This window comes from Protomyctophum parallelum (assembly GCF_964188405.1).
Source record: "Protomyctophum parallelum genome assembly, chromosome: 21".
Lineage (NCBI taxonomy): Eukaryota > Metazoa > Chordata > Actinopteri > Myctophiformes > Myctophidae > Protomyctophum > Protomyctophum parallelum.
Window position 1 is genome coordinate 21,889,945 of NC_139713.1, and position 26,001 is coordinate 21,915,945.

The following is a 26,001-nucleotide window of genomic DNA, read 5'->3' on the forward strand; positions in this document are numbered from 1 at the left end:
TACAAGTGCACTCGGCTTTTATATATATGCTATCATTTTTTTATGTGCTGATCGACCAATATGTTGGGGACACATGCCTACATATTTTATCTGAGATTTGGGAACAATTTATTGATTTAGCATGAAGACTAAAGCCTTCTGAATAAATCTATACGCAAGTGTATGCTTGCGTAGATTTCTCCGCCACCTAAAGAGGTCCCGTAGGATTTGGCGGAGTTTCCGACCAATATACGTGAGCGTCAAGTTCACGGCCATTTCCATGAATTCCAAATTAATGTGGGAAATCCACGTAAATGCCTTTCCGCTAGCGTCACGTCATTATATCAGTGTAAACGCGTTGAAGAATCAGGACCTCTGGGAGGGTGGGACTGGGGAGAGATGACGAGAGGGAGGGCTGGGCAATTGATTGAGAATATATCTAACACGGTAGTTGGATTTAAATGGGTTTCAATGTGTTGGTTAAATAATTGGGCAGCAAGGGTTTTATTTTTAGTATGTGTGTTTCTTACGCACCAATGGACCGACACGGAAGGATTCTGGCATACTTTGTATCATATGGATGACTGATTCCTCTGGGTCTCAACACCTAACCCCAACGGGAGGGTGTGTTTTTGTTTGGGATGTACAGTACAAAAAAGCAGAAAAGCAAACAAAGATTTCCGCCGACAACAACATTGTATAATCCCCCAGTGTGCTATGTAATGTAAGTCTTTGAATAAAAAAGAAACAAAAGACAAATTAAATTATGTGGATCCCACGGCGTGTCTCCAGTGTGTGGAACTTGGACTTGGCTTCAATGTAAATGTCAGACTTCATGTGACCAGCTTGGTCAGTCGTCTATGACGTATGACTCCAAATGTGGGCTACAGAGCGATCAAAGGCCCATTTACTTCTATTATTAATTGAAAAAGAATCTCAGGCGGACACTGGACCCTGTCATAGACGGCTAGCCTCTTGCAGAGCCATGCCGTAACAATTACAGGTTAATTAATTTTAATTTTGAGGTATTTGTACTTTATTTAAGTATTTTCAATTTCCAATACTTTAATTTCTACTCACATTAACCACTTCAACCCTATATACAATTCGACAATTTGAAAATAGCTGATCTACTGTACAAGCTGTATTGATACTTTTACAATCGAGTGATTTTTCCCACCACTGAACAATTAATCACACACGTGCGTCCTCAATAATATATGTAGATATGTGTAAAAGGTGCAAAACTATGGCAGATCAGAGAGAGAAAATATATGGCACAGGGAAGCATAATTATGATTATTAAACTTGCCCTCCAGCCAGTCTCCAGTTGTCTTGCATGCTAAGTAAATCAATAAATACTTTTAATGAGTTGGGTTTCCTGTGAGGGGAGACCTTTGTATGCTCAATTTCACTGGTTCTCAATGTACAATATGGTCCAGGGACCACTAGGGGTCCAAATAGACCCTTATTACAGGTCTGTAACTCTGAGAGTGATTTTACAGGGAAGCAGAGGCGTGCAAAGATACACACCAAGTGGTGCTAAAGCACCTGCCCTTTTGCCCTCTGGACAGCAAAGTACCCTTTCAAAAGTTCGTTCTTTCTGGATTAATAGCGTCTAATATATTATTTACGCCCCAAAATCTTTAAATCTCACACACTATTAAGGCAGCTGGCGGTTCCATGCACCCAAAAGGTGCCCTTTTTCCACTTCAGCACCTGCCCCTCAAAATGTCTGTGCGCACGCCACTGCAGGGAAGATTGGGGTCCAGGAGATTAAAAAGAAAAGTTATCAAATAGAGGTCCGTGGCCTAATGCATGTCAAACTGTGGGTCCTTGAAATTAAAAAGGTTGAGATGCACTGCTCTTCTCACCCACATCAGGGATGGGATCCATCAGTGATGGAAAAAGCACTCAAATGTTTTACTTAAGTAAAAATATCAATACTGCAATGTAGAAATACTGTTCGGGAATTAAAAAAAATAAGTATTGGTATCAAAATCTACTTGAATTACCAAAAGTAAGTAAGTAAAATTATTTAAAAAAAAATGTCTACTGCGGAACTCCCCTTCAAATAAATGTACTTTCCACCACTGGGATCCAGCATGCTTCGAGACACTCATCATCACGGGTAATTACACTGCACAGTGAGCAGGGGGAAAGGGCTGTTCTGTCTGTCTGCGTGTCTGTAGATATGAACTGTCAGGGGTGTATGAACCACACTGGCAGTGTGCCTGCCATTTGAAGGAAAGGAACTGAGAGATGGCCGAAGAAGACGAGGCGAAGGGTGGAAAGTATGAGGAGATGCATGTTGGGGAGGGAGTACAGTATATGTGGGGAGGGAGTACAGTATATGTGGGGAAGGGAGGAGAACGAGGATGAGTGGAATTAGCCCATTTAGTCTTCAGATTTTTTTTTTTTCAAAGATTTGTGCCACATTTTCACGATTTTTCAAAAATAGCAGACCTACAAGCTCATAGCGCACCACTCTGTGGCGCGCTATGAGCTTGTAGATCTGCTGGGGGAAGGAAAACCACATGACTATATAATAATATATAATCATGTCACAACACCAACTTTGATGAGGCATTGCTTTGGTTTTCTTCATTCCCAGAAAAAAATAATGTTTTCATTTTCTGAAATATGAACATTTTGGATTTTGATTTCTTCCCGACAGCAGAGATATATTAGATTTATATTTAGCTCATTGCTGATTTTTTAGTTTGTTTTCATTTTCAAACCCATAACAGTCACATTATTAATGTCAATATCAGTGAAATATCGGTCATTATTGGTGAAAAAATGTCGGCCAATATCGGTGAATAAATATCAGAATTATTTTTGATATTGGTTCAATAGCGATATTGCATTTTTAATTAAATATCAGATGCTACCAAGATGAACAAGCAGAACTGGTCCAGGATACAGATTGAAAAAATTATCACCATCGAACATCAACATCGAATGAGGATATCCAACCAACAAGGACCAGTATAGCCTGGCAAATGTAACTCCAGGCTCCATCAAGGGTCTGAGCTTGTACCACAAAACATGATGCAGCGCAGGTGGAATTCATAACACCACTTTTCCCATCGAAAATAACTTCACATCGGTATCTGGCATTCAAATATAAGAAGTAAAGAACCAATCAAAATGCAGGCATAGTTGTTGAGCGAATACTGAAGTTAATGGGGCGGCAGAGGCTCAGGACGTACACGGTGTCTCTTTGCTGCGTCAATGTGTGAATGATTGTAAAGCACTCTGGATGACAATTCCAGTCCACACTGCAATGATGTACAGAGACGTCATTATGCGTCTCTGTTTCTGTATTCGTATAGAAGACATCTGCCTGTGATTTATGCAGAAAGGCACGTTAAATTGAGCAAATGTTGTATTTTGAAACCTAATATTCACTGGTAATGAAATGTGTGTGCCGTCGAAGCATCACTGATTTAATGTGTGTGTGTGTGTGTGTGTGTGTGTGTGTGTGTGTGTGTGTGTGTGTGTGTGTGTGTGTGTGTGTGTGTGTGTGCGTGCGTGCGTGCGTGCGCGTGTGTGTGCGTGCGCGCGCAGAGAAAGATGAGCTCCAGACTAGAGGTTATCATTGAGGTAGACTCTCCGTACCGTAAAGCTGCCAGACGCGGACCTTGTCTTCATAGGGTAAGTCGTACTTGAGGGGGTCGCCCACGGGCCCCTGGTAGTATGGTCTCATGATGGACTCCATGGCTGACGTGTGGGCCAAGCCAATGGCATGACCAAACTCATGGACAGCAACGGCAAACAGGTCCATCCCATGAGCATCTGAGAGAGAGAGAGAGAGAGAGAGAGAGAGAGAGAGAGAGAGAGAGAGAGAGAGAGAGAGAGAGAGAGAGAGAGAGAGAGAGAGAGAAATTTGCAATTTTAATAGATGAGTAAATTACAATTTATAATTAGAAATTAAGCATTCAGCAGAACCAATTAATTCAAATGTCTTAACTGCAAACTTTTCACTTTAGCGCGTGCTCGTCTTCAGAATCACTTAACGATTGCATTGCAAAGATCGGACCGAACCGTATGGAGTCCAGAATACGTGGTCAAGTAATTAGTGCTGAGAAAACTGTGCGGCACTAATGAAGGAATCTGCTCCTATCTCATCTCCTGCCAGTCAACCTTGCCGTTGCCGCTAGGCTTGTAATGCACTCGGACAAAGCAGAGATCTTCACATCATTGCAGAAGTGTAGCAGTACATCCACCGCCCACCACCCTCCGGTCTGCATTTAAAACTCATCTTTTATGTAGTGGAAGTTAAGAGTCGCGGCAGCAGACAGCTTGGAGGCGCTAAATGCTTTCAGGCACGCGGTACTGTGAGATAACTATGGTAATACTACCTGAGCCCCCGGGCTGTCAATCAAAATCTGAGTGTGGAACCACACACCTGAGGAGACGACAAGTGGCTTATAAAAGCACCCCCACTCAGCGTTTACGAAATGAAAAGCCACCAAAACCCCTCTTGTCACGTTCTGCTACTTTCTACCTTTGGTACATTTTGATAGCAATACTTTTGTAGCCTACTTTTACTCAAGTACATTTTGATTTCAAGACATTTACTTGTATTGCAGTATTGATACTTTTACTTAAGTAAAGCATGCGAGTACTTTTTCCACCACTGGTCCAGAAGCGAAACCAAAAAGCTATTAATGTTTCATTTGTCTTGGATGTGTGCAGTGCACAGGTCCGAGTCTAGAGGCAGCATTCCCATTTGGCTTGGCTTTACGTGCTCAGAGAAAGACAAAGAACAATTAGCGAGATGCAGTCATGGTTACAGTAGGCTGCTTGGGATGTTGAGATGTCAAACGCTGACAGTTAATCCACAAGAACACGTGGTGAAGAGATAGCAAGAAAGACGAGAGGAGAGAGATTGAATGCAAAGTCAGTAATGTATTATCTTATTTAGAGTCCAACCAACACCAGTGGCATGTCCCTCATCTCTGAGGTGACAGGATTGGACTTAGTGTCTCCGAACTAAGTCAGAGCTCAGAGATTTAGGCGTATGAGCCAAGTTCTCTATAGGGAGACTGTGCTGGTGTAGATAGAGAGAGAAAGAAGGCAAAGAAAGAGGCAGGCAGGCAGGCAGGCAGGCAGTATTTTTTCCCGGTGTAAACAAAATCCCCTTTTGCCCCAAAAGTAACGTTTATATGTGTGGTGGGGGGCTCAGAGTGCTCTTACTAAGGAAAGTAGGCTTTCTAATGACACAACCCGCCTTTGTTTTGGTGAGTAGCAAAAACGTTGCCACTTTTATTTACGCTAAAGAGGAGAGGCTGGTCTGAGTTCCATGTGAGATTTAAAAGCGAAAGTAGCATAGCCAATGCAGGGCAGAATCATAGAAGCATAGGCTATGGACCAGAGCTATATCGCCCCCAGCACCTTCAGGTTCAAATTGAATTGGAATGCTGTGCACTTGTGCATGCACAAGCCCATGCACATATGCACGCACGCACATCAACACGGCAATATTGTGGAAGTCATGAAAAAACACCTGCCTAATGAGGCTTACTGTATGTCACAGTCAATGTTTTCAGTCTGCATTTTCAGAGCACCATCAGAGAAACAATTAATAAAAGCAGTCTGTTGCCTGTCGTAAGAAAGAGCAGCAATCCCAGGCCTTGCTTACCCGACCAAAATACTACCTCTCATGTATACTAATGGATGCCTCAACTACCAATCAACCAGCAGGGAAGAGCTTTATCACTAAAGGGGACATTTAGCATTTCACCAGTCTGCTGCTGTGCTCTAAATGCCCAGTTTCAATTAAGCAATAATTGTGCACATTTAATGATGACATTGGATGAACCTTTCTTGAGGTCCCGCTGAGCACAATGCACCAGGAGATGTTCCTGACCTAGACAGCAGACAAGGAGGGGTGGAGGAACTAAGAGCATTAGCAACATTAATTATTCAGAGACTTGGAAAGGGGAATGAAAGTGGTCATCTGATAAGGTCCACCCCTCTTAAGAAGATTATGCTGTTCCTCAATCTGCTGAAGTCTCAAAACATTCACTTTTTAACTTCAGAGCTGACCTAACCAGTTTGAATCCTCTCAATCCTCTTTGCTGCTGAACAAGCAGGAATATGTTGAAGGCCACGGTGCAGTGGTGTGGTAATTCACGCATGTGCTGTTGCAGCTCAACCTGTGCCCTATGTGCCATTTTGGCCGTGCATGTGCAATTCGTCCATGAAATGTCTATTAGTGTTCTGATTTTGGTGCCGTATGCCCAGGGGCGGCCTTAAGGATCGGGAGGCCCCGTTCATGACGTCATCATTTTAATAATGAATCATTATTATTCTTTTCAGTGTCAGTGTGTATTATCGGACTTCAAAGCATGGACAGCATACACAGCCAAGTAGAAAAATACACAAAAGCTTGATTAAACAATTATTTACTTTAAGGTATAACTGGAAGGCAGCATAGGCTATACAATGATGCAATCGCAACTCTCAGCACTGCTACTGTAGAGCAGTGAGTGCACACACTGGGAAGTGGGAACAATTACAACCAAACATTGAACACATAGACATGACAGGTCGAGTACCTGCAGTGATTATTAGCTGCTGCCAACTAGGTAAGTGGACGTACCGGATGAGACTGAATAATGCAATATTACTTCTACTACTACAACCTTACTACTAATACTACTACTACTACTATTTATTTTTACAGGGAGGCCCCTGGAGGCTTTCAATTGAAACGATTGAAACATATAAGGCCGCCAATGCGTATGCCTATGGCCATGGGACAATGAGAATAATAACTCAGGGATCTAATACCTACAGGGTAAGCTAAGGCTAAGGGAGGATTTAACCACATGCACCAGCAAACAATAGAAGATCTACAACCTATACACAGCGGCGATCTTGCCATTAAGTTAATGAAATGCTGGCCCACTTTTTCAATGGAAAATGCCAACATGGCCGCCGCGCGCTGGTGATGGTCTATGCAGCGGGTTGTGAGCTTGTACAAAATTGGTGTAAAGATCGATGTTGAACATTTGTAGAGACTTCACTTGGTTTGTAACTTTGTATAGCTTGCTACATAGTAGCCTTGCCGAGCCAGGAGCCTATCTCCTGTTTCTGTAGCGTGAGGCAGCTTGATGTACAAGTACACCCCCTGGACATGACGCTAGTATGTCGCAGGGACTTACCCCCAATCCAACCCTTGATGCTGAGTGTCAAGCAGGGAGGCACTGGGTCCCATTTTTACAGTCTTTGGTATGACCCGGCCAGGTATTGAACCCCGACCCAGTCACAGGGCGGACACTCTAACCACAAGGCCACTGAGCTTGCTACATGGGCATGATATATTAATAATGTTGATAGTGATTGTGATTTCATTCTCACTGTATGGTGAAACCGGTTAAAACTTTCTGCCAACACATAAATTAGTTCTGGAATAAGCCAGTGTTCTACTAAAGTTTAACATTGGTTTAAAGCTTGCCGTTTTACAAGCAAGATTAAGCGTATACAATGTATGAATTAGACACAAGCCAGCAATGCCAGATGTATGCTCAAGTCATCAATATGGACTCGACAGACTGTGACTCAAATTAAAGGAAGCATTTTTTAATTAAATTGCTTCTCTGTGCCTCAGTGCTTTCCCATCCCTGAACAAATAATGGACAGGCAAAACTGCAATAAACATACACTGCACTCTACTACTCCACCTTCAAACACAAACACTTAAATAAGGAACCATGTGAGGGTTCAATGGAGGATTCTATTAATGTGCTCTGAAATAATAATGTTTCACCCTCCCAGTGAGTGACTTTTTCTTGACCAAGTGACTGGAAAAATAAATAATTTAACCTCACCCAAAATAATTGGTTTGATTTCAGTCTCAGTTTGTCTGTTTGTTTACTTTTTAAGAGACTTTTTTCAGCAGAGAGAGACTGCAGTAATTGTCATTTTTTTAATGGGAAAGAGGGCGCTATTTTATCTTTATTTGCTGTTCTCAGATTGCTCTTCCACTGACTCTGCTCCCTCCTACCCTCAGCCCACGTCTACACAGCTGCTGACACACACACACACACACACACACACACACACACACACACACACACACACACACACACACACACACACACACACACACACACACACACACACAGTCTTTTATTCTTCTGCATGGTTATGGGTTATGACCTGGCGGGAGGTCTAATTAGAACTGAGAATTGCTGTCCAGTAACATATGGTCCACAGTCTTCAAAATGGTAAAAACGGGACTGGGAGGTGAATCCCAGCTGCATCAGCTTAGTAGCCACGCTCCCACAACCTCCATCGTTCACGATTAAGATTCAAGATTTGTATTATAGAAGAATTGCTTGGGTCAACATTGCAATAATTTAAAAAAATCACACCCGTGTGAAGTGAGTCGTGCAACTCTGTGTGGGGGTCCACGGGGGGTCACTGGAAGTTCCAGACCCACAGGAACGCACCCAGGGTGCCGTCCCGGTTCTGGCGAACCACCCCGCGTCCGAAACTGTAGATAAATGACAGAGTTACCGTTTGGGGGACCTTAGGGGGTCCCTCTACTGTACTGTACTGTACTGTCACACCCGGAATCATCATACAGTTAATATGTGTGTGTGTGTGTGTTTGTTTTAGGCTGCGCAACAGTGACACTTGTGAAAACCAACCAAGCAAATTTTCGTGCTCAGACAGACCCAGCCAGGGACGGACACAGCCAGCCACCCACGGCTGTCTGGCCTTGTTGAGGTTGCGGTACCTCTTGCCAGACTAGCAGCTGAAACAGTCTGTGAGAAATGTTTCGGGGCAAATGTTCCCTCAGATCATCCTGTGCCCTCGTTTTTCTGTGTCCCTTGTCTCCCGTGTCCAACTCTCCTTGCTCTCATTTTTCAATGCAGGGGGGTTGGGATGTCGATGCAGGAACGGAGGAGTATGGCCAAGGAAGCAGGAGTGCAAAGTTTGGTCAGTGATGGATGTGGCCATCTGTGTGATTAGACGGAACAGCTGTGAGACTAGACCGTCAACTGATTTGTTTATTTATTCATTTAGTTGTTGCTTTCTTCTTTGTGCGCTGGCCCAAAGTTTAGAGGAGCACGCTTGTTGCAGGTTCTATTCCCCAGACCACCAGGTCCATGAGCAATGCCTCCCTCAATGCCAACTGTTGAACAGCAAGGCACTTAACCCCCAGACTAAGCTGCTCAGTGGCCAAGAAAACAACAGGGCTTGTGTGGGGGCAGCTCCCAGCTGGGCAGCTCACAGGCTGGCTACATAAAGTTACAGATCCACATCGAAGCCACACCATTCCCACGCAGATCCTGAGATCCACATGATTAGATTTTTTATCTTATCTCTGTTCTTCCAGTTCCGTTTTCTTTTTATTCCCTTTCCAGAGGCTGGTGGAGTGTCGGGGAAGTAAATGGATGTGTGAAACACTTTGGATAGATCCAAATAATCCATATGTTCACATGCAAGACACGTATGGATGGACATTCACGAATGGATGGACAGGTGTACATACTCAAACAGGTACACACAAACACAGCCAGATGACCAACATGCCTCGCTCTCACCTGGTGCCCTGAAGGTCCAGGCCTCGTCGTCGTCAAAGTGGGTGTCCCCGGCGGTGAAGCGCTCCCCGGGGAAGAAGGCGTGTGCCACGGTGCCCCCCGGGCCGTCGAAGGGGTACCCGTCGTTGTGGTCCGCCTTGGTGAAGTCTATCTGGATGTCGGCGTCGTTGCCCGCCACCTCGTGGAAGTTGAGCGGCGCGATGTCGCTCCAGACCTTCAGAGCGTAGTACATGAGAGCACGCACCGTGTCTCTCCCCAGCAGAGGTGACTCCTTAGGGAATGTTCTCACTCTGTGGGATGGGATTGGGAAGAGAGGGAATATAACTAGAAAACACGTGAAGGAGGAGTCGAGACGAGAGGAGAGATAAAGAGAGAAAATGAGGAGAGGAACAAATAGGTGGGCAAAGGACAGCACAGTGTGACAAACAAAAGAAAGAGTGACTAAAAAGAACATGATAACAAGTTGAGCTATTAGGCGAGTTGGCTTGATCAGAGCACTTCAGAATTGACAAGCTACGAATGCCAGCTACAAAATGTTGCCCATTGGTAACAGAAAATATAAAAGACACCAGTATGGAGCTCTGAGGGACGTGTGGTTGCCTCGTTCGCTAATATAGGCCGTTCCGACTAATTTTGCTAGCCAATTACAATGTCACGTCACCCCTGTGACGGATTTATCCCCTAAACTTTTTGTCTCCACCAGGCCGAAGGCATGTGGGGAGAGTATGTTTTGCACTCCGTCCGTCCGTGTGTCCGTCCGTCCGTCCGTGTGTCCGTGTGTCCGTCCGTCCATGTGTCCGTGTGTCCGTGAGCAGCTAATCTCGGCCACCGTTAACCCGGTCGATGCCAAATTTTGCACACACACTCCCTGGATGCCAACGATGAACCTCTGCCCCAAACTTTCCAGAACGGCCTGTTATAGCGCCACCAGGAGGCCGCTTTGTGCAAAACAAGTTTTTGCACAGTACACCTACAGATTTTGTCCAAACATCACGCAAATTGGTACACAGTCTCTCTAGAGCCATTCAACGAAACGGGTCTTTCAGATTTCTCACACTCCATCCTGATTGGTTAAGATTGGCTTCCAAAGTTCACAGGAGTGCTCAGTTTCAAACAAAATGCTGCAAATCATGAACACATCGCGTGATTTCCGTGAAATTGTGCACCCACATTCCCACTAGGCCGAGGACAAAATGCCACATCAACAATTTCAACTCAGCCTCAAGGTGGCGCTACAACTGGCCGAAAAGTGTTTTTACCTCTAACTGCACGGATCTGTGGATAACTTTGTATGCCAACTCCCTAGAGGCCAAGGAAAAACCTTTGCCTGGAATTTTTCACATCTGCTCTTTATAGCGCCACCAGGAGGCCGACATATGTAAAACACATTTTCTATTATTACTCCTTCAGATTTTATCCAAATTTCACGCAAATCGGTACACATGATCTCCATAGTCATGTGATCAAGGCAGGTTTGTTTGATTTCTCATATTCCATCCTGATTGGCCACAATTGGCTCCTACAGTTTTCAGGAGTAGCCCGCTTTGTACAAATCGCCACAACTCCTCAACGCAGCGTCCGATTGCGATGAAACTGTGCACGCATATTCCCACTAGGCTGAGGAAGAAATCCTGGTGGAGACCTGTGCCCAGAAGGGCACTTTTTCTAGTTTTAATTGATTTTGACTCTGGGTTGATGCCAGCCGAACGATACGGACTATCAGAATTCTGCCTGTGGTGTTTTAATCGGATCGGTCCAGAGATCATGTGTACCAATCAATTAAACTATACAGTTATCTTAGCAGAAAGCAAGCACACGATTCCAGATGAAGCCGGTCGATTTGACATTATGGCTCAAGTGCGTGGGACCGGCAAATGTTGAGGTTACTCTAGAAATAAAGTGTTATAATTACTAATTAACACCACACAGACAATGCTGTGTGCTAATACACCGGATTTAGCAATAATGCACATTTTCTGTATAGTCCCTATACAGAAAACAAGCAACATTACAAAAAAGAGCACATTATAAAAAAAACAAAAAAAACAACAGCAGTAAAAAGCCCTGGTTTTTACCTAAAATACAAGACACTCAAGAAGATAATAAAAAAAATAACATTAAAACTACATTTAAAGTGTTCAGTTCACATGTTTGATTGTCCAATGATCCATCCTTTTTGCACTCTTATGTTACTGGGTAGATTGTTCCAAATTGCGCTTGCACTGAAAGGAATTTTGCACAAAGGCTGTGCATAGACTGCACCTCAAAATCCCCTCACTTCTCCCCCCAGCACTTGAATAAACCATAAATCATGGAAAGTTTTATAAACGGCACATGTCTGTTTAAAGAGCTTCCAGTTATCAAAGGTAACCCCCCCCCCCCCCCAAAAAAAAAAGATGACAGCTACGGTTCCAGACTGATTTAGCTGTGATTTCATCACATATTTTATTTTATGGCTTTTATGTTGCCCCTGTTCCTCACTCTGACAAACATTTTGCAAGTACACAATATAATCTCAGTGTTCATTTACCTCCAGGTTAAACCTAAAGGATTTCACTGTGTACCTTGCATTATGCATTGCTCGGAACTGAACTCTGGCAAGAGATCACAAAAAATGTGCCTCTTCGGCTGCTGATTTCGGCTGTTGCCCCCTGCAGATGCCTTTCTTTTCCTTGATCCTTTCTCTCTATTGTACTACCCCCCCCTCTCTCTCTCTCTCCATCTCTCTGTCTCTCTCCACCTTTTCTGTCTGCCGCACTTTGAATTTCTCTCTCCCCCCGCCTCTCAGCGGTTAAGAGGATTTGAATAGAAAAAGGTCCTGTCACGCTTCATGCTCACTCCTTCATCCATGCCTTCCGTCTTTCTGTTCCCAAATCTCTCTGGCTCACTCTTCTGATCACTGTCCACTCTGCTCCCTTCTCCCTTCTACTTCTCCTTCTATTTCTGTTCTCATCTTTTGCACACCACACCACACCACACCACACAACACCACATCTCTCTCTCTCTCTCTCTCTCTCTCTCATTCCATCAACCTCAGTCTCACCTATGCAGAACCAAATGGACCCTTATGGACATTTGTCCACTCCCAGAGATAAATTAACGCAGAGGATTTACTGCGTATAACGGCCATTAAAAAGTGCTTTATAAGTGCCTTGAGTTCACCAATTCACAATCATGCTCATATTCACACTCCAACGGCGGAGGCAGCCAACCTGCTCGTTGGGAGTAATTAGGCGTTCAGTGTCTTGCTCAAGGACAGTTCGTTGCCAGGGGGAGGCCAGAGATCAATCTCCTGAGCCACTCCCACTATAGTTCTCCAGTCCGCAGAGTCGACCCAAAGGCTCTGTTGTTGAATGAACATGGCCCCTCCTACTCTCACCCGGGGCGGCAGTGGTAGAGTGACCAGATGGAAACCACAAGGTTCCCAGTTCGATCCCGGGCTCCCCCAGAGTTAGTGTCGAAGTGTCCTTGAGCAATCTATGTAAAGCGCCTTGGATAAGCGCTTTGCGGCCGCTCATCCCAGAGTTACGTTGCCGCACACTATGGGAAGAAGGAAATTGCGGGAGTTGACTCCACATGTAGTAACGGATGGGTTATTAGTTATTATTATGTGTCCTTATTAGTGTAGTGTAGTGTAGTCAACACGTTATGGCTCATACACACTACCCGGTATTTGCTCCGATTATGCTGTCGGGGAGCATTTTTGGCGCTGGCCGACAAAACCCCTGATCTGAAGTGGTGGCCAAAAGTTATAGATCACAAAGGCTTTGCAGGTAGAGCACATGACATGGCCCTAAAAAAATATATAATTTTAATATAAAAAACTATTTTTGCATCTGCCGCTTGAGATGACCTGAGATGACTTGATTGATTGACATAAAAAAGGGCCTGTCAGCTCAAACACACAATGCAGTAGTTGTTGTTGCGTACAATCATCAGTAGCAAAGTCAAATACCAAAAATAAAAACCCTACCATTTCCCCCCCTCTATTTCCCATTCCATGTGCGTTTGTCTTATAGTTTCTCTGGCCTCTGTACTACTGCCACCTACCGTCCATTCATTGTATTACACAGTGGGTGAAAAAAACACACCCCTTAAGACTAAACCCGATCCATCAGAGGTGTGGCTTCCAGAGGTACCTTTGACATGACATTTTGTGTGTGTGTGTGTGTGTGTGTGTGTGTGTGTGTGTGTGTGTGTGTGTGTGTGTGTGTGTGTGTGTGTGTGTGTGTGTTTCGATGTGCAGGGCGTTGCTGAAAATGAGCACCTGTGCTCAGCTACTTCCCTGGGTAAAAAAAGAAAAAAAAAAGAAAAAAAAAGAAAGGTACCTTTCAAAACCTATAGAAGTCAGCCTGGTACAGACGAAGGGGACACCACTGTATGTGGCCTCAATTACATTTTGTAACTATTTTCTGCAATGGGTTTTTTTTGGTGGGTATATGACTGGTCGTTTTGAAAGTAGCTCTGAAGTAAAAAGAAGTGTGGGCAGCCCTGGTATAGATGAATATATATAAATATATATATATATATATATATATATATATATATATATATATATATGTAAATCCCTGTAGGCTAACCACATATTGGTAGCCTATATTAGGCCAATATTGGCGTTACGCATTTCACTTGAATAATGTTGTGTGCGCACGTGCGCGTGCGGAGAAAGACAGCGTTATTTAATGAAAGTGAAGATTATAACGTCCTGTATTGGTAGCCTATATTAGCCCAATATTGGCGTTACGCATTTCACTTGAATAATGTTGTGTGCGCACGTGCGCGTGCGGAGAAAGACAGTTATTTAATAAAACTCAAGATTATAACGTCCTGTCTCGCTGCCACCTTGTATAGGCTGCACGGCTATTCCTGTGTGTGTGTGTGTGTGTGTGTGTGTGTGTGTGTGTGTGTGTGTGTGCGTGCGTGGCGTGGCGAGAGAGATCGTGGCTTCCAGGCGTGCGTGTGCGTGTTTGTGTGCGCAATGAAATGTACTCGGCAGTATGGCTGGCAGGCGAAATGGCGAATTCGAACGGTGTAATTGTAATAGTTTGGGACAAACCAAAAACTGTGAAAGAGCAATGTTGATGTAACTAAGAGATTCGCTGAGAGAGCGATATTTAATATACAGAGATTTAGAAGGAATGAGCAAAATCGTGAGGCGAAAGTTCCTCTCCTTCCTCGTTTCTCTTCTCCTGCGGGAGATCAAAATCAGATTCTGAGAGCTAGTGTGGGCCTATTAGAAGACAGGGCAGTGTTGCCAGGTTCGCGAATTGTAAGCGAGTCGTAGTGTGTGTTGAATGGCATTTGAATGGCATTTGTGGGCTTGTGAATGAATTTTCTCACATGTAATTTGTGCTCATTTGCATAGACCTGGCAAATTTAGCGTGGTGAAAGGGCAACAGTGTTCCGGGGGTGTGGGTCCCTCGGGCAATAATGTTTGTAGTAAAATGCATTGGCGGCGTGAGTGTGGACGGGAGGCATTTTTGGTGGCAGTGCCAGTGCCAGTGTTTGGCGGGTGGTGTCGAGTTTTGGCGTTGGGCGCGATAGGAGGAGATAGGTCCCGAACACTGCGAAGGTAAGTGTGTGACGTCACTGCCGTGCGAGTGTGTGTGGGTGTAGTGTGTAAGATGGTGTTGTGGGTGTTGCAATAGCGACGTAGCTGTTGTGGCTTTGGGTTTCTTGCCATGTGTTGGGTACAACTTCTCCAAAATAGAATATATATAATTTGTGTACAGTACAGAGAACATCTACTCTACAACCAGAGTGAGAGGTGGTAGTAAAGTTGATGAGGAAGAAATAAATAGTGGGGGGGAGAGAGAGAGAGAGAGAGCGAGAGAGAGAGAGAGAGGATGATTTGGTGGGAGGGTGGGTTAGAGAGCAAGTAATAATGGAATAATTTACGATTATACACCACATAATAAGATTTGGAGATTTTCTCATAATGTATTAATTGCCAATTCCCCTCCTTTGTACAGTGGTGTCACTGACCATGAGACATTGATTGAGCCGGTGTTTCATCACCTGGAGAGCGTAACACAGACCCCCCCCCCCCCCTACAGTTCCCCTCCCTGCTGAAGAGGTCCCTAGAAATCAGCAGGAGTCACTAGTGTCGTGTTGATTTAGGCAGCAAATGTTTTGAGGGGTGCTAGCCCCCGTCTCATTTTAGTCACCCAATGTGTCTACTTTAGTGTGTAGTTTTAGTCCACTAAATCTACAGTTGATTTTGTAGACTAAAATGTATTTTGGCGGGCCTTGGTGGCATTGTAATGGCTAATTTTACGCTTGGTTGCATGCTGAAAATAGCCGATCTACAAGCTCACAATGCGTCGCAGCACGAGTTAGGATTACCCATTTTTTCACACAGTGTCAATTATCTAATGTAATGGGCTCTACACTCCCTCTGCCAACATGGGGAGAGCAACGGACTGACCTCATGCTTCCTTCAATGCATGGAGTCCAAGCTGCTTCTTTTCACCTGACAGGGGGAGTTTCCCAGTTGGACGTAGCGCGTGGAAGGAACATGTTATTCCAACCAGTTCCTTTCCCCTCCATCAGGCGCCCCGGCTGGCTAGGGGGAGGCAGTTTAGAGACCAGGATTACTGCATTTTTTGTGAGGGTACCTACCCTAAGGGACACTGGGAGAACATGCATTGCAAACTCCACACAGAAGGGCCAACCCCATGGGCACTGATGACGCGGAGGAGAGTACACACCCCAGCGCCCACAGCATCCCCAGCGGGAATCGAACCCAGGACCTTAAAGCTGAGGCGACAGCACTGCCAACTGCCCCCCCCCCCCCCCCCCATTGGGACCATTTTATTCTCCTCAAAGATAATGAATCATAGACACAGTGCACGGCTGCACGCACATAATATATTCCTCATCCCACCTCAGCAGTTTGACTTTTAATTTTGTAGACCTGTCATAATCCCTTTCACACACAGGCTCTCAGCCCGATGACTGGGGTGGAGAGAATTAGAGAAGGATGGAGAGAGAGAGAGCGTGAGGTGGGTGAGTGGTGGGGGGAGGAGATTGCAGAGCACTTAGATCAAACTCATTTCCCGTTCAGTCTCTCAGCAGATTTTCACCTCCAGTAGTTTTGCTGTCCCTGACGCGCGTGCACGCACACAGGCACGGGCGTGGACGCACGCACGCACTCACCCTGCACCCATGCATGCTGATGTGTATAGTACTCCCCTCATGCTGGTATGACATTGAGGCAGGGAAATTGCCACACTGAAATTCTAAATGTCTCATCACTACTACTTACTGTAAGTAATTAAAAGAAAAGCTCAGGTCCAGATTAATTGGGCTGATATGGTGTGATGTAGTATACAGTATTATGTTGAGTTCAGCTGAATGTGCATCCATTCCTCCTGCATGTGTGCTCCTGTGTCTTCACTAACGTGAACGAGAGAGAGAGAGAGAGAGAGAGAGAGAGAGAGAGAGAGAGAGAGAGAGAGAGAGAGAGAGAGAGAGAGAGAGAGAGAGAGAGAGAGAGAGAGAGAGAGAGAGAGAGAGAGAGAGAGAGAGAGAGAGAGAGAGAGAGAGAGAGAGAGAGAGAACCCTTATTCACACACACCACTGGCTACACCTACCATGGCTTGTCAATACTGTAAGTTCAGAGCCATAGAAACACACAGAGACACCCATCCGCAATTAAAGCTGCAATCCATAAATGTTGTAACTTATACGGCATATCCTCTTCCGAGCCACAAGGTAATCGCAACTGCAACGCCCGCCTAGATTCAAACCCTGGTCTCCCGCGTTGGCGGTAAAGAATCCATCGATCATGCGAGAGAGAATCCTCCCTTGGCCAGGGGAGGGAGACATTGGGCTCATTAGCACCAAGCGGACCACATTTTCAACCAGTATACTGTATACGTGTCCTACTGGTTTACACCACTGCATAGTTATATACATCATCCACACAATTGGCCATGTTCGCGGCAGAGACGAATTTCTTTCACTGCACCAGTGCAGCCATGGGAAAGTACCGGTCAGTGCTGGGTATTGAACTACGTTGTTCCTCCTCCACACGCGCTGATTGATGTAACCAACAGCGTTACAAATGCATACATGAACACCTAGGATTTCACTGTCTATCAAGATATTCCCTGATCCGTAACAGAACCAGAAATCTGTCTCCCTTTGGAAGTAAGCAAACGGCAAATATCAGTGCTCAACAATTCCTCCATACATCCTGAACGTAATTTCCTTAATTATCATACAGTATGATATTATCATTATTATCATGATGATATCATTACATTTTTTTTAATTGTACAATTACTTATACATGATGACTATGACTCAAACAAGGGAGAAACTAATGATCTGTAACACTGTACTGCTTTGGGAATAATCAATTTCTTATAGGAGAGAAAAAAGACAGAAAGAAAGAAGTGTGTGTGTGTGTGTGTGTGTGTGTGCGTGTGTGTGTGTGTGTGTGTGTGTGCACAATATTGTAGATAAATGAATGCTGTACGAGTATAAATTGAAAGGTTAGAGTTGCCGCGGCATTCCCGGCAAAACCACCCGTTCTTAGTTAACGATATGTCTGGTGACGTCTCAATTCAATGTAGGGGCTACAACACTGGAGAAAATGTCCACTAACAAACTTACTCGTGGCACTTTGAAAACCAAAATACCGTCCCACTATGAAGGACTGCACCCAAGTCTTTGTATTGGTTCTGCAGTCAGGCTACACAAGACTAACAACAACATACAGTTTATTATTACATCCAAATGAAACTGTCTGGCACCATATCCCCTTTTGTTATTTCTCAGATTATTTCTTAATTCAATTCCTTCAGTTGGGTCTGTTCCATTGCGCTTATTGAAATGAAAAAAGACCTAGGTCTGAGGAAGGGCTGTGGCCCGAAACGTTACCTGATTAAAAGTAAAGAAACTTGGGAGCCTGAATTGGTGTGCCGATTTTTTCATTTCTTATATGACTTCATTTTGATCCAGCGTCCAGCCTAAAGGTATAGATGTGCGTGTCCTTTTTTAACTGTTTGTTCAGCCTCCTCTACTATCCCTTATTGTTACTGCCTCTGGGACTGCACTAAATAACTACAGACTTGAGTCTGAAGAAACAGTACACACCAACTTATATCTGAACAGAAATCTTATTCTACCCCTCCATACTGCTCCTTTCTTGTTGTTGTGTAGGAATGAATAAGTAGGCTTGCCAGGAATACTGTACATGAAGTAGGTTCATGATGCAAGGCTGTGTAATGTTTTGTAAATAGAAGTGTACATTGTTTGTACATTGTTTGTACAGGAAGCCAGCAGGAAGAGAGTTAACGCCTGATTTATACTTTGCCACACTTTGTAATTTCGCTCGGCGAAGATGACAAGATGTTGAAAAACATTATTTTCAGCTAAACGACTGCATCAGGAATAAAATAAATCTGTTCATCATCGATGTGTGGCACGGTCGTGTGAGGACGAAGTATGCTGTAAAATCCTGAGCATTCATTTACCCCCGAGAGTGTACAAATGCAACCATATGTAATATGTTTCTGCTGCACTATGTTTGCAGTATTCAGGATTCAGCGTTTTGAATAAATTAAATATTTTACTGTAAAGAATGTCATTGGAGCTGTCGGATAGCGGTTCAGTTAATTGGTTCAATTCTGGATGAAAAAAAACAAACAGAACACAGATCAGTTTTTCCAGGTGAGTGAAGGAGAGGGGGAAAAAAATTGTGATATTTTGAGAAATACGCTGTTTTGAATAAAGGGAAGGTTGGACTGAACATGCTGTCCAGACACTGATGTAGTAGTAGGGCTACGGAGAGAAGGCTGAGTCTGCTGAAGCTAAAAATGAACATTGTGCAGTGCATCTGGCTTTGCCGGGCGCTCCAACAAGTGGGCGAGCTGGGCTGGGAGGGCGACCCTTGTCGCAGCACTAGCGACTCGGGTTTGTGTGTTCCTCCGCATGTGGTACGACTGTCAGGTGAAAACAATCGACCTTGACGCAGTCGGTATAGCGCTCACAGCTAGAAGGTCCTGGGTTCGATTCCCGGCAGGGGCGCTGGGGGCGTGTTCTCTCCTCCACGTCATCAGTGCCCATACCCTACAGTAGGTGGGGTTGGCAAAAGGGCCTTTCTGTCTGGAGTTTGCATGTTCTCCCCATGTTTTGTGAGGTACCCTCACAAAAAAACATGCAGTAATCCTAGTCTCTATACTGCCTCCCCCTGGTCAGAACTGGTTGGAATAACTTGTAAAAAAAATAATAATAATAACGTGTGTGTGTGTGTGTGTGTGTGCCTTTCCTGTTGTCCTCTGGAAAAAAGTAGAAGGACTGTTTATTTTGGAAATAGTCAATGGTAAGCAGTGAGGATTCGTTGTGTATGGTTATGGATTTTGGCAAGCAGCTTTCTTTTTGTTCCGTTTGACCTGGACTGATTATTGGGACTCACTGTTTGGAGCTGAATAAATATGCCTATTGGCTGCACATTTGAACTGTTCATGTGTCTGTGTGTTGTCCAGATACCTGAGAGAAACTATAGTATTCATGAAGGTGAAGCTGACCTGTCCAGTTGCACCACCAACAAACACAATACACGTGATGTGTTCCCACTTCAAGCTCCTTGGAGCCTCTCTCTTCTTGGCTCAAGAAACACATTACATTACAAATTGGAACGTCCTGCAAGATGGTGGAGGGCAAATCAATTCACAGCCACGGTTGGAGGGCCGAGGAGGCAAGAAGGTGGAACATTTTATATTGGTATGGAAAGGGGATAAAACTAATGCAAGTTTTGAACAATAGTTGATTGTGTGCTTGGTTCCGACAAATGCAATATTTAAAATGGGAATCACAACATTTTGGTCCGGAGAGAGACTATTCTCAGATTTTAGACGATTTCTGAAGATTTCTGGTCAGAGTCCCCAAAAAAAAAAAAAAACTGTGTGAGAAGAAAAAGAACAGTGTGTGTGTGTGTGCGTGTTCTGTAAACCTGAGCATTGTACCTCTGCGATCTTGTTAAATATAAAGGTGGTTTCTCTGGACTGAGCAGAGGGGCTTGTCTGTTTCACAGACAGCCTGTCTGTTTCACAGACAGCCTGTCTGTTTCAGACAGCGAGGTGAGGGGCGAGAGAAGGAACAGGTAGACAGGAGCAAGCTGTGTCTGGCATCGGTACACAAGTGAGACAACGACCGAAGAAGAAGCGAGAGGAAAACATAGAAAGGGAAAATGACAGAAACCAGGATTTACGAATGTGTGGAGGTATTTTTGTCACACACACACACACACACACACACACACACACACACACACACACACACACACACACACACACACACACACACACACTTAGGTGTTTTTACATTGACAGGGCCTAGTAAACCGGGTGAAAAAGCACTTTTGTATTGAAATGCCTCGATATATTTTTGTATTGAATCATGTAATTTCCATGTAATATATGCATGAATTGTAAACCCTGAATAATTTTCAATAAATTATATATAAAACGTGTGACAAAACTGAAATATAATCATCTATTCTCAACTTTCTTATTTTATTTCAAGGACACAGTTTAATATGCATTAGGCTACTGATCCCAATATATACTGCTAATTTAACTTGTGTACACTCAAGAGTTGCAGGGGACCCCCTGGCCCCACGTCGAGAAGGGGTTATACAGTATTTAGTTTCTGTCTCAATCCAGATCTTTAGCCGCTGAAGACTCCACCGTAGCCCATAGCACTTGCCCTAGCCTTGACGACCTTGCAGGCTTATACAGTATGCAAAGGTTAAAATTTTAATTTTTATTAAATAGCATGTCATGTACTGTAGACAGCTGTCAGGTTAATTTGTTGACCTGGCATCCTATCATTTGTAAAGTTTTATATTACTGTTGATGTCTTCGGTTTATACCTATTATCCTAGATTATTATTTCTATGCATTTTATGTACAGTATTACCTCATGTTTACCTTGTTTACTGTAAATCACTCTGGATTAAGAGCGTCTGCTAAAGGCCTAAATTGTAAATTGTAGACCAATTAGAGTGTCATCTCCCATTCCCTTTAAGAGCTAAATGCGCCTCCACCCAGCACATTGTTATTTAAATGACAGATTCGGTAAGTTGGAGGAGACATGAAGAATGTTCAGCCTAGGAAATGGATCTGCTTGTGCGCTCCCATCTACAGAAGCACCATTAATAATGTTATATAATGAGGAGACAGGTGCAACAACAGCTCTCTGCTCACCTCCCAAATGGAGACGAGAGGTGGACCGCCCACAGAGGCTGTGTGGCTGCTGGCATGCAGCTCAGAATGACTTCTTCCTCCTGCAATGTCTCCTCATTTATGTCCAAGAGACATCTGTGATATATTGGTATATCAACGTAATAAATCACACGCTCATTCTCAGTTAGGTTCTGGATTTAAACCATCCACATCAGAGATCTGAAATGGATACTGGCGTAAGGTTACAACTTACAACTTTACGTTTAGCAGAGACAGATAAAGAAAGTCGTGAGGCTATGGGTTCACCACATTCTTATCCGGCGAGTGGTATCTACAATTTACAATTTAGGCATTTAGCAGAGGCTCTTGATCCAGAGCGACTGAACGTATCTTCTCAAAAATCTAATAGAAAGTATAGGCTGCTCATTGAAATAAATCCCTCTCTTTTTCTCTCTCGCTCTCTCCCCTCAACGTTCCAAAGTCTGCACACACAAAAAAAAAAAAGTTTGTTTCTCTTATGGCAAATTGGCTGGTGATAATTGGATCAGCACAGCACCAGACAATTTGCCATGCTCAGCTAGACATGACATGGTAGATATCCATATATGGATATCTAATCTACCATGCTGAAGGTCTGTTGTGTTGCATTCAGATTAATTTTGATCGAAGCAGTGTGCGCATGTTCCAAACCAATATACTCGCTCTAATAGAAGGGAAATACTGCACTGGGGGATTGTGCTAAGCATTAGATCAGTTAGAGCTTGTCTAAGGTGCAATCGACTTCAGACTTTTCTCACTCCACCGAGGATAGCAATGCACTACAATTGTGCCTATAACCACACCTCTTTTTAAGACCACCACACCCACAGGCAGAGCACAGATAGGTTCACATCAATACACTTGCACAACGGGAGTGCTGGGTGTGAAAACGACAACTGCATCAGTTGTAAACCAGCAGTGACAATTGCGCTGCCCTCCACCAATTTGTGGGGGATGCAAGATAGGGCTCTTAAAGCCATTACACACTGATGCGTGTCATCAAACGCACCCATTGTTCGTAACAAATGCACACGACAAATCCTTTTTGAAGCATTGATACTCGGCACAGATCACCAAAACACAATGATAGGCTAGCCTGTTACAACAGGTTCAAGTTCAATAACGCAGTCGAAGTGCATGTGGAATGGAGAAAGAGAAGATGGCCCAAAACTTGTATTTATTTATATAATAACTACAGGTGCCACTGCCAATACTCCAATAGGCCCCTTTTCCACCGGCTGGGAACCGGTTCAGTTCTTTTTGGTTCTTAGTCCATGAGCCAGAGCTCCAAAATTGGAACGTTAATTATAAATTGAGTGTGCAAAACCATGAAACTTCCCCAGTTGATTACTTACACAAAGACAATGTTACATATGAAAATATATGCAAAAAACCGCCATGCGTTGCATTCACCAATGGCAACACACACACTCCCAACTAATCAGTCTTCAGACACGAGACCAGAGTTACTAACACTCATGTTAGTCTTATGTTACCTGCTATGGACACTACCTCTGGCAAGCATTATTATGCTAAGTAGATACTATGCATTATGGTCTATGTAAAACCACCCAATGTGTGCATGGTAAAGCTATTATCTTGATGATTCCCCTTTCTCGTCCACATACAGTATGTAAACGTAACAAACACTGACACACATGGACACACATTCACATTGGCCCAATACAATAGTGTCCTCCACCAACCAGATTACAGCATCTCCCACTCCTCCTCACTCTCCTGTCTGCTGTGAAGTAGCCGGTTCAGGCCCATAATGTGTGTAAATCAGCATGGAGACCAGCATCTGTAAGCATCTCTAACCCTATCCTGGGGCTTACCTCTCTGTGACAGATGTTCCACGCTGCTGGGTTGATATGGACACATTAAAGACCAGCTGGCAAATCATTTCCCCTTCAGGAATAATGCATGCGCTTGATTTCTGACTAATTTCTTACCACAATGTCGAGTGCAGGGGAAATACTCTATACATGCTAATTTAGCCAATATTCTTGTATACGTTCAAAACCATCAAGCATCAACATCTCATCCACACTCAAGCGACGTTATATTTGTCCGTGAGCAGACAGAGGTAGCCGTGCGTCCCATGGAGAGTGGATAGACATTCTATTTGGATCAAATAGTAATCTCAGCAAGGCAGATGGCTTCTTGGTTAGAGTGGGTGACAATATTATCACACGAAAAGATAAAATTACCTACCTAGGTTCCATCCTGGAGGCAAATCTATCCGGTGATATAATGGCCAGCAACGTAATCAAAAAAGTCAACAAAAGAACAAGATTCCTATTTCCTATACAGGATCTCCTCACTGGTCAACAAAAACACCTTGAAGACCCTAACAGGAGTCCTCGTACAAGGTTTCTTTGATTATGCTTGCACCTCCTGGTACCACAGCACCTCTAAGGCCCTTAAAACAATTAAGGCTCCAGACTTCCCAAAACAAATTGGTCAGGCTACTACTTGGCCTCACTCCCCGAACCCACCTCACCCCTGCCCACTTTGACAGGCTGGAATGGCTTAGGGTTGACGAGTGCAGCACCTTGCAATGGGTCTGGTCCACAAGATTCGCTACACCACCAAGATACCCATGTACCTGTCTAAATACTTCCTTAATGTCAACGAAGTCCACACCCACAACACCAGAGGGAGTTCAACAAACCATGTGCAACCCAGATTTGGCACAAACAAGGGACTAAATTATTTTCACTCCTATGCCACCAAAATGTGGAACGCCCTACCAACAGTCATTAAGACTCCCTTGACTCCTTCAAAACTGCTCCCAAAGGGCACATACTGTACGGACGGCTGCAATTCGAAACTGGCCCCCGTAAAATCTGAATCCCCCACCCACCCCTATTCCCATCACTGTATGTGTTTCTTTTCCCTTTTTACCTCCTATGATGATTTCCTGTTTTGACTATATACTGTAGTTGTGTATATTTGTGCGTCTCTAAATGTTTTGATTAATTGAAAATGGTGGGCCCTATTGTAAACAAGTGTAATAGCCTTTATGGTCTCGTCCACTCACAGTTAACAGTTTTTGTATTGAGTTGTGCTTGAAATGTACTGTAATTCTGCAAACTGTTAATACATCAATCAATCAATCAAACAAGGGACCCTAGCATACTGACATCCCAAATACAGAAAAGGTAACCGAGGATCCCGAAAGCGGCAGGGGTAAAATGTCTGCCCACAACCACAGAGACTAGCGGTTTGAATTATCCATGCATTAGCCACTCCTACAGGTTGGTCAGGGTGCCTGTTCAGCAAAGAGTTGAACTAAGAAGGACCTTGCTGTTACCAATGAAATATCGAACGGACGCCCGGGACCTTTCAATTGCATTCTTACCTCCAGGACAGGTGCCTCTTACTCCATTTGTTCTGAGGAGTCAGACTTCGCCGTCTGCGGCCTCTCATGGCCTCAGGCTCGGACACATCGGGCAGGGAACACCTGGGCGTCTTCATTAGACCCAGCGTAGCTTGGTCTGGAACGGAACGGAAATTAACAGATGTGTCACTTTCAGCCACGCTCTCTGCACGATATAAACAAACAAACAGATGGAAAGTATTCAAGTCAGTTAACTCACAAATACAGAATATGTTGAGCAGGAATGTACAAATCATACAGTACAGTCATCCAGTTGTAGTGCTGTACCACGGCATTAGTCTTGTGTAGTTATAGACAAGCAGAGACCTCCGCCTACTGATCTCCTTCTGGTCACTGACTTCTAAATTCAACACATGGACTACACTGGCTAAACAATAATAATACTAATACTAAATAATAATAATAATAATAATAATAATAATAATAATAATAACAACTGCATTGCCGAACCAATGTGAAGGCTTCAGGGTGGTCCTTCATTATTGGAATTCTGATATTATTTTCAAGGCAGTGGACGTAGGTTTGCACACAGAATATAACTTCCTAATTTCTTATACTTCCGGGCCCCTTCACTACTTCCTTCACAGGTGTTATTGATGATACTAATGAAGGCTCTATTCCATTCTGGTTAAACAGAGTATCAGGTGCTGCTATTGTGCATTTTGGCTCACTGGAAACACTCAACGTGTCCTTGAGTGGGTTACAAATGGCCCCATACGGGTGTACCCTAAGGGTCCATTTGGTTCCATTTGTACACTATCAGAGTTATGGGGGTCCTTGAAATTAAAAACTTTGAACACCACTGTACACTAAA

General features: G+C 44.0%; 1 protein-coding gene across 2 annotated transcripts in view; it reads right to left on the bottom strand.

Annotated features, from left to right (window-relative positions):
- LOC310878726 (matrix metalloproteinase-17-like) overlaps positions 1-26,001 on the bottom strand; it is a 77,961-nt gene that overhangs the window by 12,077 nt on the left and 39,883 nt on the right. For both annotated transcript variants that reach the window (XM_083793102.1, XM_083793101.1), the window contains 3 exons: positions 25,149-25,284; positions 9,549-9,835; positions 3,604-3,780 (listed from right to left, as the gene is read on the bottom strand). In XM_083793102.1, the coding sequence (XP_083649228.1) occupies positions 3,604-3,780; positions 9,549-9,835; positions 25,149-25,284 (600 nt within the window). The remainder of the gene's footprint in view (positions 1-3,603; positions 3,781-9,548; positions 9,836-25,148; positions 25,285-26,001) is intronic.